Source organism: Notolepis coatsorum (genome assembly GCF_963971535.1).
Source record: "Notolepis coatsorum genome assembly, chromosome: 1".
Classification (NCBI taxonomy): domain Eukaryota; kingdom Metazoa; phylum Chordata; class Actinopteri; order Aulopiformes; family Paralepididae; genus Notolepis; species Notolepis coatsorum.
Genome location: NC_140165.1, coordinates 146,205,065 through 146,220,683, shown reverse-complemented (window position 1 = coordinate 146,220,683; position 15,619 = coordinate 146,205,065). Strand labels below are relative to the sequence as shown.

The following is a 15,619-nucleotide window of genomic DNA, read 5'->3' as shown; positions in this document are numbered from 1 at the left end:
GATCGATGCCCTCTCTTTTTCCTCTTACCCCTGCACACTTGGGGCGGTTGGGGGGGGCGGAGCTCTCTGCCTGTTGAACACACTTGCCACCGGGGACCCGTATGAACGCCTGCTCGCCGGTTTCCCTGACCTCACCACACCCACGTTCTCATCGGCAGTGGCCAAACACGGTGTGGAACACCATATTACCACAGAGGGCCCCCCAGTCTATGCCCGGGCCCGGCGCCTCGACTCAGCCAAGCTGGCAATCGCCAGGGGGGAGTTTTCCACCATGGAGCGACTTGGCATTGTGCGCCGCTCGAACAGCCCGTGGGCTTCTCCATTACACATGGTTACAAAGGCTGGCGGAGGTTGGCGTCCATGCGGCGATTTCCGTCGCCTTAATAACGCCACAACCCCCGACCGGTACCCTGTTCCGCACATACAGGACTTCTCTACCCACCTGGCAGGGGCTGTCATCTTCTCCAAGGTGGACCTGGTGCGCGGTTACCACCAGGTGCCGGTCCATCCACGGGATGTGCCAAAGACAGCTGTCATTACACCCTTTGGGCTTTTCGAATTCCTAAGAATGCCTTTCGGGCTCATGGGGGCGGCGCAGACGTTTCAGCGCCTGATGGACTCTGTGCTCCAGGACATGCCATTTTTGTTTGTGTACTTGGATGACATTCTTATAGCCAGTACGTCCATAGAGGAGCACATGACACACCTCCAGCAGCTGTTTGAGCGGCTCAGTAAGCACGGCCTCATCGTGAACCCAACCAAGTGCCAGTTCGGGCAGTCCTCCATCACTTTCCTCGGACACCATGTCGCTCCACAGGGAGCCACCCCACTCCCCGCCAGGGTGGAGGCCGTGGCCAGTTTTCCTCGTCCCCGCACCGTACGGGCTCTACAGGAGTTCCTGGGCATGGTGAACTTTTACAACCGGTTCCTTCCCCATGCTGCCCACCTCATGCGGCCCTTGTATGAGGCCCTGCGGGGCAAAGTGCCCAAGGACGAGTTAGATTGGTCCTCGGAGATGGACAGCGCTTTTGGGGCTGCCAAGAACGCGCTAGCCAACGCTGCTCTGCTGGCGCACCCCTCTCCCACTGCCCCGGTCGCCCTCACGACAGACGCCTCTGACTATGCAGTGGGGGCGGTGTGCGAGCAGTGGGTGGGCGGTGCCTGGCAGCCACTGGCCTTTTTTAGCAAACAGCTCCGCGACAACGAGCGTAAGTACAGTACTTTCGACAGGGAACTGCTGGGTCTGTTCCTCGCCACCAGGCACTTTAGATTCCTGTTGGAAGGCCGCCAGTTCACTGCCTTTGTGGACCACAAGCCGCTAACGTTCTCCATGGCCAAGACCTCGGAGCCGTGGTCGGGACGTCAGCAGCGGCAGCTATCGGCGATCTCCGAGTTAACCACGGACATTCAGCACGTGGCGGGCAAGGACAACTTTGTCGCCGACTGCCTCTCTCGGGCGGTCATCGGGTCCGTCCACTTGGGACTAGATTATGCCGCCATGGCGGCAGACCAAGCCACGGACTCGGACATTCAGGCCTATCGGACGGGTCCTACCGCACTGCAGCTGGAGGATGTGGTGTTCGACACAGCTAACGCCACTGTCCTCTGCGACGTCTCCACTGGCCAACCGCGCCCTATGGTGCCTACGGCCTGGCGGCGCCGGGTTTTTAACATGATCCACAGCCTTTCCCACCCAGGTGTGAAGGCCTCGACTAAGCTGGTGGGGGTCAAGTTTGTGTGGCCTGGCCTCCGGAAGGATGTTAGGACCTGGGCTAGCTCATGTGTGGCGTGCCAGCGTGCCAAGGTGCACCGCCATACCAAAGCCCCTTTGGCACCGTTTATAGTGCCGGAGAGGCGGTTCGACCATGTGAATGTGGACCTGGTGGGCCCCCTGCCCCCCTCCCATGGATATACTCACCTCCTCACCATGGTGGACAGGACCACCAGGTGGCCGGAGGCTGTTCCACTGTCCTCCACTACGGCAGCGGAGGTGGCCCGGGCGTTCATCGGCTGCTGGGTGGCCCGTTTTGGCACACCGGGGGACATCACGAGCGACAGGGGCCCCCAGTTCACTTCGGAGCTCTGGACTGCAGTTGCGGAGCACCTGGGGGTGAAGATCCACCGCACTACGGCGTACAACCCGCAGGGCAACGGACTTTGCGAGCGGTTCCATAGGGACATGAAGGCCGCTCTTCGGGCTGCCCTTACGGATGGCGCCTGGGTTGACCGCCTCCCGTGGGTCTTGCTTGGTCTTCGTTCTGCCCCCAAAGAGGACCTCCAGGCCTCGTCCGCCGAGCTGGTGTACGGCCAGCCGCTGCGGGTCCCTGGGGAGTTTCTTCCGGGGGCCACAGCGTCCTGGTCCGTCGCCTCCCATCGAACAGCGTCCCGGGGTGTTGCCGATGCCCTTATTCCCATTCCAACATCCCGCCACTGCCTTCCCCAGTCCTACGTCCCCAGGGACCTGCCGTTGGCCAAATATGTTTTCATCCGCCACGACAGCCATCGGACCCCGCTGCAGCCCCCTTATGACGGGCCTTTCCGTGTCCTGGAGGCAGGCACTAAAAACTTTGTTGTGGACATGGGAGGCAGGCCGGAGCGGGTCACTATAGACCGTCTTAAGCCTGCTCACTTGGACAAGGACGAACCAGTTAAGTTGGCCCTACCCCCGCGGCGGGGGCGCCCCCCGGTTTCGGCTCAGACCCCTGCCCTATCCTCTGTTCCGGCCTTGGCCCCTTCCGTGGCCCGGCCGCTGGTTCCACTTATCTCCCTTAATCCCCCTCTGGTTAAGCGCAGTCGGTTCGGCCGCTTGATCCGTCCCCCTCCACGTTGACTATTTCATGCTGTGATCTGTTCACTGATGGACTGTTCACTGGCTATTAATTAGTTGCAGTTTTGTATTGGTGAATTCTGGGGGGGCCTGTGTGGTGACCTATATTAAGAGACATTCACCAAGGTGGGCTTGTGCCTTTAAGAGTGTGGGGTTGTACTGTTTAGGGGACAGGTTAAATACCACTTCCGGTTCCGGGTTAACTTTGTTGTCATTTGTAAATGCTATGTGAGTGAGAAGTAAAGTACCTCAACTCGAACCACGTCTCTGGCTCGCTACTTTCTTATCGCCACACCCCTTTAGTTTAAAGTTTCTTTAATAGTTGTCATACAGAAGTACAGAATACTTTTATACAAAATGCTTCTTACTGTTACGCTCCAGAGACTGCGCTAGACAAGATAAGTATGAAATAAAATAAAGTAGCGTGTAAAAAGTAAAAATAGAGGTCCCAGTGTTCAGTATAGACATAATGTACAATGTTCGATGCAGACTAGAAGTAACTGAATTACAATACAATATACTATGCAATATACTAATATACAATACTATATAGTGCAAAGCAGAAATGGGATGAGGTACAATTTAGGTACAATTTACAGTAAGGTGTACGAGTTGTAGTGCAAATCCTTTACCAATAAATATAAAGTGTGTTTAGGTGATCTAAAGTGTGGAGAGTGGGTGCTGCAGTGTGTTGTTTGTTTAAAGTGAGTGTGTGCGTGTGGATGTGTGTGCTGTGTGCATTTGATGGTTGTTGCATAGTGTTTATTGTTCGTTGAGCAGCCTGATGGCCTGGGGATAGTTCGGGTGGCTGGAGTCCTTGATGATTCTCTTAGCCTTACCCCTGCACCGCTTGTTGTAAATGTTCTGGAGGGTGGGAAGCCCCCCTCCAATTGTGCGTTCCGCTGAACGTGTCACTCTTTGTAGTCTGCTTCGGTCTTGTGCAGTGCTATTCCCAAACCAGGAGGTGATGTTGCCAGTCAGGATGCTCTCTATTGTACATGAGTAGAAGTTCTTAAGGATCTTCTGACTGACTTGGAACTTCCTTAGGCGCCTGAGGAAGTAGAGGCGTTGTCGTGCCTTCTTCACAACACTGTCAATGTGTGTGGTCCATGTCAAGTCCTCGGATATGTGGGCTCCGAGGTACTTAAAACTGTTCACCCTCTCAACCGGTGCCCCGTCGATGCTGAGGGGGCTGTAGTCCTTGACCCCCGACCTCCTAAAGTCCACAATCATCTCCTTTGTTTTGCTGACGTTCAGGGAGAGTCTGTTCTCCTGGCACCATCCCGCCAGGACCTTGACCTCTTCCAGGTAGGCCCTCTCGTCGTTTGCAGAGATCAGGCCCACCACTACTGTGTCGTCAGCAAATTTGATGATTGTGTTGTTGCTCCGCTGAGCCACACAGTCATGTGTGTACAGGGAGTAGAGGAGGAGACTCAGAACACAGCCCTGTGGGGCCCCTATGTTGAGGGTGATGGATGAGGAGGTGCAGTTGCCTGCTCTCACCACCTGGGGTCTGCCCGTCAGGAAGTCCAACACCCACTGGCAGAAGTCATAGTTCAAGCCCAGGTCCCTGAGCTTGGCTATGAGTTTGGAGGAGACTATGGTATTGAATGCTGAGCTGTAGTCGATGAATAGCATTCTCACATAGTTCCCCTGCCTCTTGTCCAGGTGTGATGCTGCTGTGTGCAGCACATGGGCTTCCTCCGTGGACCTGTTGGGGCGGTATGCAAATTGCAGGGGGTCCAGGTTGATGGGGAGGGAGGAACAGATGTAGCCCTTCACTAGCTTCTCAAAGCACTTCATGGCTATGGAGGTGAGAGCTACAGGGCGGTAGTCGTTGAGGCAAGTGGGCGTAGATTTTTTGAGTACAGGGATGATGGTGGACTTCTTCAAACAGGTGGGGATGACAGCCTGTTCTAAGGACAGGTTAAATATGTCAGTGAATACCGGGGCCAGTTGGTCGGCAGAGACTTTTTGGACGCGGCCGGGGATACCGTCCGGTCCTGCTGCCTTCCTGATGTTAACTTTCTTAAAGGTCCTCCTCACCTCATGTTCTGTTATTCTGAACACTGAATCACCATCAGCAGCGCCCCCGCCCCCCCCCTCCATTGCAGTGGTTTGTAGGCTGGTGTTGTTATTCACCGCCTCAAACCTCGCATAGAAGGTATTGAGATCATTTGCTAAGGAGATGTCACTGTTCAGCTTGAGGGAGGTGCCTTTGTAATCTGTCATCGTTCTGAGGCCCTGCCACATGCCTCTAAAATCAGCCTGTTCAAACTGAAGTTCAACTTTGTCCCTATAACGCCGGTTTGCCTCTATTACTGCTCTCCTGACGTTGTATCTTGCCGTCTTGTGTTCATCCATGTTGCCTGTCACAAGCCCGGCGTTGTATGCTGAGGTGCGTACTTTCAGAGCCTCACGGACGGATTTATCTACCCAAGGCTTTTGATTTGGGTAAATTCTAATTGTGGTAGAGGGGATTGTTTCTTCTACCAGAGTACAGACAAAGTCAATGTATAATTACATGTCTTCTTTCAAACTAGTGACAAGAAAACTTAAAAAAAAACATTTAGTTGCTTATTTTGCATGATTGCATCCATAAATGTGCACATATCGAATGGGGAAGTGCCTCATTTGCATATATAAACATACAATTCATAAAACTTGCAATATATTTTTTCTTAGTTTATATATACATAACAAACTGGGAACATTTCATAGTGATATCTATTCAAATATTCAAAGGCTGTGTTTAGGTTGTCTATTACTAATGGTTTGATTGGGTTTGATTGGGTTTCAAATAAAAATGTATGGCATTTTACAACACAGAACTTTGAAGGCGTTTTCCCAAAGGGTAGACATGTACCATTTCCCTAGCATCTACACACACCAAACTTTCCAAATTTATTCATATCTATATCCTGCTTCTTTGTGCCAAAGGGTTTGTTGATATGTCATACATAGCCTGATTTACAGACAATACAAAACTTTAAAGGCGTTTTTCTCCAAACGAGATTTTATGAGTTTGTATTACACATAAAACAAAATCTCAATTTCTCTAGTACCTCCAGACACCAAACTGGCCACGTTTCCGCCTATCCATATACCACAACTTTTTGCTAGAGGATTTTTTTGATATATCACTCATCCAGATTTTTAGAACATTTTATACAAAAAATTTATACAAATATATTTTTTTTTATGACAATAAAACATGTCATAAAAAGTCATAAATTCCTGTTCGGGTGGCATATCAGAAAATCCTCTCGCTAAAAGTTCGTTATTTAATGTAGTAACATGAAAAACCATGAGATAATATCTATAATCATCAATTTTTTCAAAATTTTGTTTGGGGTAACATGCAAAAAGGGGCCATTTTGAATAGACTCACGCCCCTTTTTGGGTAATATAATTATGCGACCAATTTTATTTTTTTTACTATTCTAAACAATTAAGATGTTTGCAAATGATTTCATCCTTTATTATTTTTCCCCTTATCTAGGTGGGTGGTCTCCCCTTAACACATTCCCTGCCACGCACTTTCAGCATCTTATACCATTCTCTGCCAGTACTGTAAGTCTATGGAGATGTTCACCTTCTTTGCAGGGCTATAACTTTTTAAATTGTATTGCTATATTGACATTACTATGGCCCATTCAACATCGATTATCTATCGTTCAGGATGTAGGAACGTTTTACTTTTTCATTCACACATTCATACAAAAATAGAATATAAATATGTTTATCGTTTTCTGCAGTAATTCCTAGAACGTGAGATAAGCCGCATAAATGCATATATAGATTTTTGATTTGATTTGATTTGATATTTTTTATTTTCGTGTCTTACATACAGATGTATGCCCAGCCCATATGGGCTTACAAGACACATAACAATAAGTATATAATAATATACTTTACCAATTACTTAACAAATTACATAGACCAAGATGGCCATAAAAAAAGAAAAATACAAGAAATTATAGATTATCAAATGCCGTTTGTTGCCGATCCGCGCTATAATAAAAATTTCAACTGTACATGGTCATAAACGTTATGACTGATCATGCGCGGGTGAACGGAGGGGGGGGGGGGGGGGGGTCGTTTATAATTCCGTGATCGTCGTTAAATGCTTTATGTAGTATGGGTGATATATAGATTAGAGCAGTTTGTATGGATAATAATAAACAAACAGGCTGAAAATAACGTCAGCCTCCTCTTACCGTTGGGCGATAAGACTGGAGCAAAAAGATCCCAGTTATTTGATGGAGATCGAGTCGATCCATTTCCGGTTTGTATAATACTAGAGCTGGGCCGTTAACGCGAGACTAGTATCGCGCGATAATATAATTGACGCCATTAATCTATAATATTTTTTTTTAACCTATTTACCCAGGGTAGGTTCGCTGAGCACAGATGCTCTTTTCAGGAACGCCCTGCTTCACATTCACAGTTCCATTCACACCTGGGAGCTGCCCAGTACAACCACAGTTGACACCATTGGCCACTGAGCAACTCCACTGGAGCAGTTGGGGGTTAAGTGTTCCTGCCGGTCCCGGGGATCGAACCGGCAACCTTTCGGTCACAAACCTGCTTCTCTAACGTTTAGGCCACCGCTGCCCCACGGACTGAACTGAATTGAGTGACCCGACTGGTTTATGGGAGTTTAACACACATGCTGGACTGAAAATGAATTGTTTGTTTTATGAAATGTTTGCTTATGATTTTAATTGAATCCAATACATGGACATTTTGATTTTGAATTGAGCATGGCTCTTGAGTGGTTTTTGAATTTATGAAAAGGTAATTGATTGTTACATGTTACATTTTAGCAAACTAACCTATGATTTAGCTTGCTCATTAGTCTAGGCCTACTATTAATCAAATGTCTACCTTTATGTGGTACAGTCTTATGCCGGAGCTATAGGCCTAATTAACCAATTAAAAAAGGTAATTTGATTTGCATTGGCAGGGTTTGGCCCCGTCTGGCACCCAATGGGAAAATTATTATAGGCACTATAAGTAGACACCGCTACATAAAACAAGCTGGTCTGCCTGAGTGACTGGTGGAAGAAGGAGAAATAGAGATTGGACTGATTGAGTCAAGCCATGTCACATAGTTCAAGTTTGAAATGCTTCTTTCTGTTTTGCTCCTGAGAGTGTGCTAGATACTGTACTGTACTGGTAATATTATTTATTTGTGTTAACTTCTGAATAAAACAATTTATTAAACACAAGTACATCTTATTGAACATTATTTTGATATTTCATTACCAATTATCATAGCAAAACAGCTTTTTCAAACAGTCTGTAATGCATTTTGGAAACAGGAGATGGGCTCATGGTGTAATGGGCAACCTGGCCTGCGAAACGTGAGGAAAGAAAAAGTAAGGACTTACTTCTGGTCATTATTTGGGTAGAACACACATATTTTGAATGCCTTCGGCACTTTTTTTTTTTTCAATCTAGATTAAATCCTGGATTTCAGATAGATTAATGTAGATAAAAAAATGAATCTATGCCCACCTCTATATAATACTAATACACGCCCAAATCATGTCGATTATTGAGTTATGGCAGCGATCCATATCCACGGTGTGTGGCTAGAGTCACGCGACGATATGCGAGTGGCCATTTCCGGTTTGGCAACTCGCCGATCATCCACCAGGGGGCAGTATTGAAGCGTTGCAGAGTTGTGCCGGCTCACACAGCATCAGACCAGGCTCCGTGAGGGAAATATGAATACCATGGCGAAAATATGATCTCAATAACGTCGTACGCCGTGGATTGGCAGAATTTGCATGAACTTGAAACACGTCGTACAACGTGATTGGCGGGGAAAGTGTTAAAACATAAAATATAATAGCAATAGATCTAAATAACACAGTGGTCGTCAATGAGTTGCTTCCAGTCAACATGCACGAAACAGATAATTTTTTCATACATACATTTCCATTTTATACCGTGATGAATATCAATATATTTCTAGAGTGTTCCGTCTCATCTCAATAAACCCCAGCAAATCGAGCTTAAATGTATTTCCTTAGAAATCTTGCCATTTGTCGCTTGATCTATGAATCGTTTTCAAATAAACGCTAGATTATCGCTATTATATGTGTACTTATGCACGAAGAGCAGGGGGTTCTGAAAAATCGGTTCTCCGTACTTTGGTCGGCGCGAAACTCACACACACGCTCCGATGGAGGTGATGGGAACATCTGATTACCCCAAGACTCCTTACATCTGATGTCATGCAAAAAGATGAATCCAATTCCTGATCGCCATTCCAAATATTGATCGCGTTTATTGATCCAACGTTATATCCAAAAACACATAGATCCACGCTGCTCCCAGTCCCCACAGTCAATGCAATAGTATCCAGCTGCATCCCCGAGAAGTCAAACCTGGACCGGACTCATTTTTTTGCTGCACAGTCCCAGCCAATCCAATCCAATGATGTGCAATACCATCCGGGAGACGGTAGGCGGCGGTATTTGCCCTTTGCTAGCTCAGACCCATTCCCAATGATAACGTCAGGCTGGATGGATGAAAAATTTATGGACATCGCTAATAAAAGAAATATGGATTAAAACCCGGATTTTCTCAGGTTTGGCGCCCAGAGCATGGCGAGTTAACCCGGACTATCTCGGGTTTGGCCTCCAGTGAGTTAATGGTAATGCTTTACTTGTTTTCTTTATGAAAACAAGATTTGATCTTAAAAATATATCTTATATTCGTGTCAATATAGTAATATAAATATACCTATATATATATATATATATATATATATATATATATATGTAAAAAAGTATATAAATAGGTAGATATCGTTTATTAATACCCAGCCCTTATACACCTTCAAAATAAATAAATCCTATTTTAGAGTCTGAAAACATTTTGAAAGCAAAATGTATACAGACGAGGGTGTAAATTATTATTCCATGTCACGTCTTTATCACAAATATCTGGTGTGATGACTTACCTTTTGATACTGTGAGTGCAGGTGACCACTGTGATCTCAATATATCCAGACAAATGCTGCCATTGCTGTTGATGTTAGGGTGGTAGATTTTTGTTGTAAACGCAACCTATGATAAAATAGGATAGTGATAAACAATATATCTTGATTAATTAATGAACATTTTATTAAACTTCCTTAATTAGTAAATTAATGCTTGATATTGTGACAGACCAGATTGTCAGACCTGTATTACTCACTTTTGGTGGTTTGAAGGGGTAATCTGTGGGGAAGTGAATCGTCAGGAAAAACACCCCGCCTTGATAAGGGCTGTCATTCTGTTGAAGAGGAAAAACAAAGATCTTATGTTAGAGGGCATTAAGTCTAGGCTATATGATTTTCATTGTATATTATAAATATATACAGTAGTATTTCTTAGTATAAATAATAGAACTTCACTTACTGGACCCATTATCGTTGCTTGCCAATGGAACACTGGGGAGAAAAAATATTATACTATTATTAATGCCATCTGGGGGGGGTGCATTTATTCAACACAGTACATCATGAGTTCATACATTTTTTACAAGTGTCTGACCCCATGTACGTGTCTGACCCCACGTACGAGTGCCTGGTTCCAGAGGGAAACAAACACTAATGACCCTGACAGTATTAGTGTAGAGCCATATGAAATCCGTTTTATTATTTTCCAAATTCCATTTTATTTTTTCCCAAATTCCATTTTTTCCGTTTTAATATTTCAGAATTCTGTATTTTGCCTTTTATGCTCATTTTACCATCAGAAATAGTGTCTAATAAGTGGGAATTAATAAATGTCCACAATTGAATAAGATATAACAGTCCATTTAATGTTTTTAAGTGCTGCAACTCAGAAATACAGTTCAATTTTACACAATATTTTTCAATTAATATTGTGACAAAATAAAAATACATATTTCAAGTGTAAACAATAGATACAGCTAGCTACTACTGACATTATCACAATGACAATGTCAGTAACCTAGCTATATCTATTATATTGTGATGAAATATAGTAATGCATAATTTAGGCACCTTTAGTTTAGTTTATTTCGTTTATAAAGGACAGTGTATAATGGCAATCGTTTGCATTAAACAAATGGATGGGTGCACTAGATTTAGCAAGAAGCTATCATTTCCATCTATAGTCCTATGTACTGTAACGTTTCATAGCTATTTAAGTTTATTTAGATTATAAAGGGCAGTGTATAATGACAATAGTTTGCATTAAACAAATGGATGGGTGCACTAGATTTAGCTAGAAGCTAAACGTCCTAACGTTATAGCTATTTAATCACAATAGTGTCGCAAGTGTTTTTGCGGGTCCAGTCCACGGAACGTTGACAGAATTAGCAAAACACCTTATCACCGGAGGCATAAAAGTCATTAGGATACTGTTCTGCTCTGAATTGAGGGCTTATTGTGGAATTGTTTAGCTTCTTGACAATGTTAACACTGAAGCAGCCAGATGCTTGAGCACCGCGGCTGTGTTGTGTGTAACACGCTGTAGAGTCCCCGGCTCCCCGGTCGCGTGTGCACCAAACGTTCCACCCAAAAACGAAATTTCAGTCCAGATTAGGCCAAATTCTGCAATATTCCACGTTTTGCAGTTGATTCCATTTTTATTGGTTAATTCCGCGATTCCGTCCGCGATTCCGTGAACGCGGATTTCATATGGCTCTATATTAGTGCCATGCTCTACTAGCCAATTTAGACCTAAAAACGCCTGCTAAAAACGCCTATTAAAACCTATGCAATTATTCTACACAATCTCTTCACAGTATGACATCGATCTCCAAAATAAGAGATACAAAAATAATAATACAAAATAAATTTTACCAGGGAGCCGCAGCTGATTGGCTAAAGAGCCGCAGGTTGCAGACCCCTGCCTCAGGCAATAAGGTATTTTGCTAATTCTGTCAAAATACCGTGGACTGGACCCGCAAAAACACGTGCGAAGATCACTTCCAAAAGCCATGTCAGGAACAAGGAAAAACAGTGTGCTTTCCAAAACACACCAGCTCTCTAACGATGATCTCTGACTGACACTATTGTGATTAAATAGCTATGTAACGTTACAGTACATAGGACTATAGATGGAAATTATAGCTTGTTGCTAAATCTGGTGCACACATCTATTTGTTGAATGCAAATGATTGTCAGTACACACTGTCCTTTATAAACGAAATAAACTAAAGGTGCATAAATTATGCATGACTATATTTCATCACAATAGAATAGATATAGCTACAATGTCAGTAGTAGCTAGATATATCTATTGTTTACACTTGAAATGTGTATTTTTATTTTGTGTGCATTTTCATTTTGTACAATTGAACTGTATTTCTGTATTAGAGTTGCAGCACTTAAAAACATTAAATAGACTGTTATATCTTATTAAATTGTGGACATTTATTCATTCCCACTTATTAGACACTATTTACGATGGTAAAATGAGCATAAAAAGCTAAATACAGAAATCTGAAATATTAAAACGGGAAAAATTGGAAAAAAATAAAATGGAATTTGGAAAAAAATTAAACGGATTTCATATGGCTCTAACAACTGCAGCACTACACACACAACCACACATAATTTTACTTTCAAAAGTACAAGGACACACCGTGATGTGGTACCGAGATGAGGATTATGATATAGGCAAATTCTCGCATTACTCACAATCATCTCCAACTGGTCCAGCAGAACACTGTGCAGGTGGGTCTCTCTGCAGGTCTGTTAGTTCCTGAAGACAAGACAATACATATTTTGTGAGATAAGTCTTGATATTGATGGCCAATTGACAATCACTGTCTCTCCTCCAGGTTCTGGTCACATTTAAAATTGTGGATGAAACGAAAAAATATTCCTCTAGGGATTTTCCCACTACATATGGATTGATAAGGAAACCGTGAGAGCACTCACAGATCTGGTGCAATATAGGCCTACATAGCAATATAGGCCTACATACAGTATTAGCCAACATGTACAGTATCAACTGAAGATGGTGATTTATTTACATTTATTTATTGGCATCATCAGACCATGAATGAGCAGAAGTGAACAACTGATGGTTATTTATCTCTAGCTGCACAGGGTTTTTGTTTTGTATTTTGGGTACTTGCATGTGCACAGCAGCATTGAAATAGACTGCAGAAACACAAATAAAGACAACACAAAATACCAGAGGGATTAATGAATGCAATGTAGGGAGGATATCCTGCTCACATGAGTAGCAGCTATCAGTGTTAGCCATCTCACCAGTTTATAGGCCTACTAGCATTAGCTTAGCACATTTCCATCGAGTGGCTGCGCCTATGCGCCAGTGGGCCTGCATGGTTTCATGCTTGTTCCTCTAAATACCTGGTTCACTAGAGTTAGCCTATGTTGTCAAGAGTAGGCACATAAAAAAAACTCCCATATTACATCTCGAGAAACACCTCTATTTTGGGGAAACCCCTCCACATGGGCACAGCTTGTCTGTCGTGCTTTGACTACTCCCAAAGGTAGTAAATCCTCAACTCTGAATTAAGGCTGGGTGATGTGACGTCTATTGTCTACCAAATTATATGATGATGTGTCCACAGTGAAACATTGCAATGGATGATGATATTGTCGTTAGGGGTTGTCTTATAGCCTACTCCTATAAAAAAGGTATTATCGTTTTTATTTTATTTTATACAGCCTACTTTAGTGTGTTGTGTATGATGGATATGAAAATAATATTTTGCACATTTGAGTCCATTCACAGGACATCCTCACCCAGTCTTAAATAATTAGTGGAGTAACTGCAGAATATACCAGTGAATTAAAAAAAAGAATCACAACAGTGGTATGGATGCCATTGTCTATAGACCGAACCCTACTCTGAATCCTATTTTATGTAGGAGTGTTAAGTGATTACAGAAAACTGAGACTTAGTTTTAGAGGTTATCACTCCAGTTTGCGGTCTTCTTGATTGATCGAGAGTGTAGGGTAGGGGTTTACAAATGTTGAAATCATAATTTTAAATACTGTAAAAATCGAATTCCATTAAATAAACAATATATTTTGATGCTGTGCAGTAAGAGTGGAAAGTGAAACAATTATGTGCCGAGACAGATTTCATTCCACAATGTTGTGTAAAACAATATCTTAATTTCACCACAACATGATCCCATTGAAGGATGATTTATACGATTACTCACTTACTTTATTTGACACTTCAAAAGCAATTATAAGTGAAACCTAGCTAGTTCTATGAAATTGGACACACCTGTCAATATCTTAAGATATAGCAGCAACATGATGACCATCTCACAACCTGGCTGAATCAATAGCGAAGTCAGAAAGCTACAAATCACAGTAGTGTGAAAACAACCTATACAGGCAAAATAACTGCACTAAGTAAAGCAATCGATAGGGCAATCATAGCAGTGAAGAATTCCTATCCGTCTTAAACACACCCATTGCTCCACAACAGTCAAGAATAAACACGAAACAAGAGACGCAACAATAACAACAACTGCTCAAAGTAAAATTCCCCCCATGATTTGACAAATCACATGAACCCAGTCCATTCTGTTATATAAATACACTCACTGGCTACACTGCCCCATCTACCACCCCATATATGGCAACATTGACATTGCATTGGGGTTCAATTTTGGCAACTTGCAAACAGCTGTCGTGCAACGCAGTAACGGTATATCAAAAGTACATAATCGGCAACACTTCATTGGACCTCACCTCGGGGAGAAGCTATGGATTTTAGAATAAATTCTAGATATCAACCAGTCAAACCAAACGCATCCATACTAACGTTATAACTTACTGTCGGCCTAGGGCTGCTCCTAGGCCAACGCATTTAGCTAGCCACCATAGCTAACGCTATAGCTTCGGAATGGCTATCGTTAGCTAAACATAAGGCTAATAAATCGAATCGGACAAATACTAACGTTACCAAAACAAGCCGATAATAAAAAGCAGTGCTTCTCGTGACAAAAAGCGAGCACTGCGTCAACAGGCCAACACAGGGTGGCTCGTCTTTGTCTATGTGTCAAGTCTTTTCAAGGGGAGCACTAACCGCAAGCAACCAAGTCGAAGACTAAATGCACAACGTTACCTAAGAAAATGTCAAACCATTGTCATGGAAGCGCTCACATTCACAATAAAACGCGCTTGGTAGAATGTGGAGCTTGCGCAAGGAAGAAATGTGCGAAACTATCACGAACACTCACCTTTTGAATTCTTTTCAACGCCATTGCTTGAATGGCTATGGTTAGCTAGCTTGACAGCTAACAGTTAGCCCCTGACACATACAATTTGTGTTATTTCAAATCACACCTTGCATGTAATTAGCAAGCCACGTGTAACATGCAATAGGCTTGGGGATTCTTGGTTCCAAGTTAACCTACCACGTGAACAATTATTTTTCTTACTTTAGCTTGCTAGCTACAACCTAGAAATGTCACCCCTTCTCTCCCTCTCTCATCCCCACTGTCTTCTTGCTGCCTGGGAAAGAGATTTGGTAATATCGCGAGGCAACACTAGAGAGTCGACTAAATACTTCCATATTTGTAGTCCACAACACATGTGGCTATTTGTACCCCATGTTGTAAAGTTCCAGTGATTGATTGATTGATTGATTGATTGATTGATTGATTGATTGATTGATTGATTGATTGATTGAAAATTGTATTAACAGATTGCAGAATGGGTACAATGCAGTACGGCTCAATACACACAATTTGTAGAGGAGCCAAAGCTATATATTTAGGTTATTGTATTATGAAGGTTTATATATTTATTTTTATAACCTT

The 15,619-nt window shown here is 43.4% G+C and overlaps 1 protein-coding gene across 1 annotated transcript in view; it reads right to left on the bottom strand.

Moving 5' to 3' along the window:
• The window catches only part of ube2d4 (ubiquitin conjugating enzyme E2 D4), a 44,428-nt gene extending 29,132 nt beyond the window's left edge, over positions 1-15,296 (bottom strand). Inside the window, exons 1-5 of the mRNA XM_084323119.1 lie at positions 15,038-15,296; positions 12,501-12,564; positions 10,246-10,277; positions 10,043-10,120; positions 9,807-9,912 (exon numbers count right to left, since the gene is read on the bottom strand). Of these exons, the coding sequence (XP_084179245.1) occupies positions 9,807-9,912; positions 10,043-10,120; positions 10,246-10,277; positions 12,501-12,564; positions 15,038-15,061 (304 nt within the window). The 5' untranslated portion in view covers positions 15,062-15,296. The remainder of the gene's footprint in view (positions 1-9,806; positions 9,913-10,042; positions 10,121-10,245; positions 10,278-12,500; positions 12,565-15,037) is intronic.
• Between the last annotated feature and the right edge of the window lie 323 nt (positions 15,297-15,619).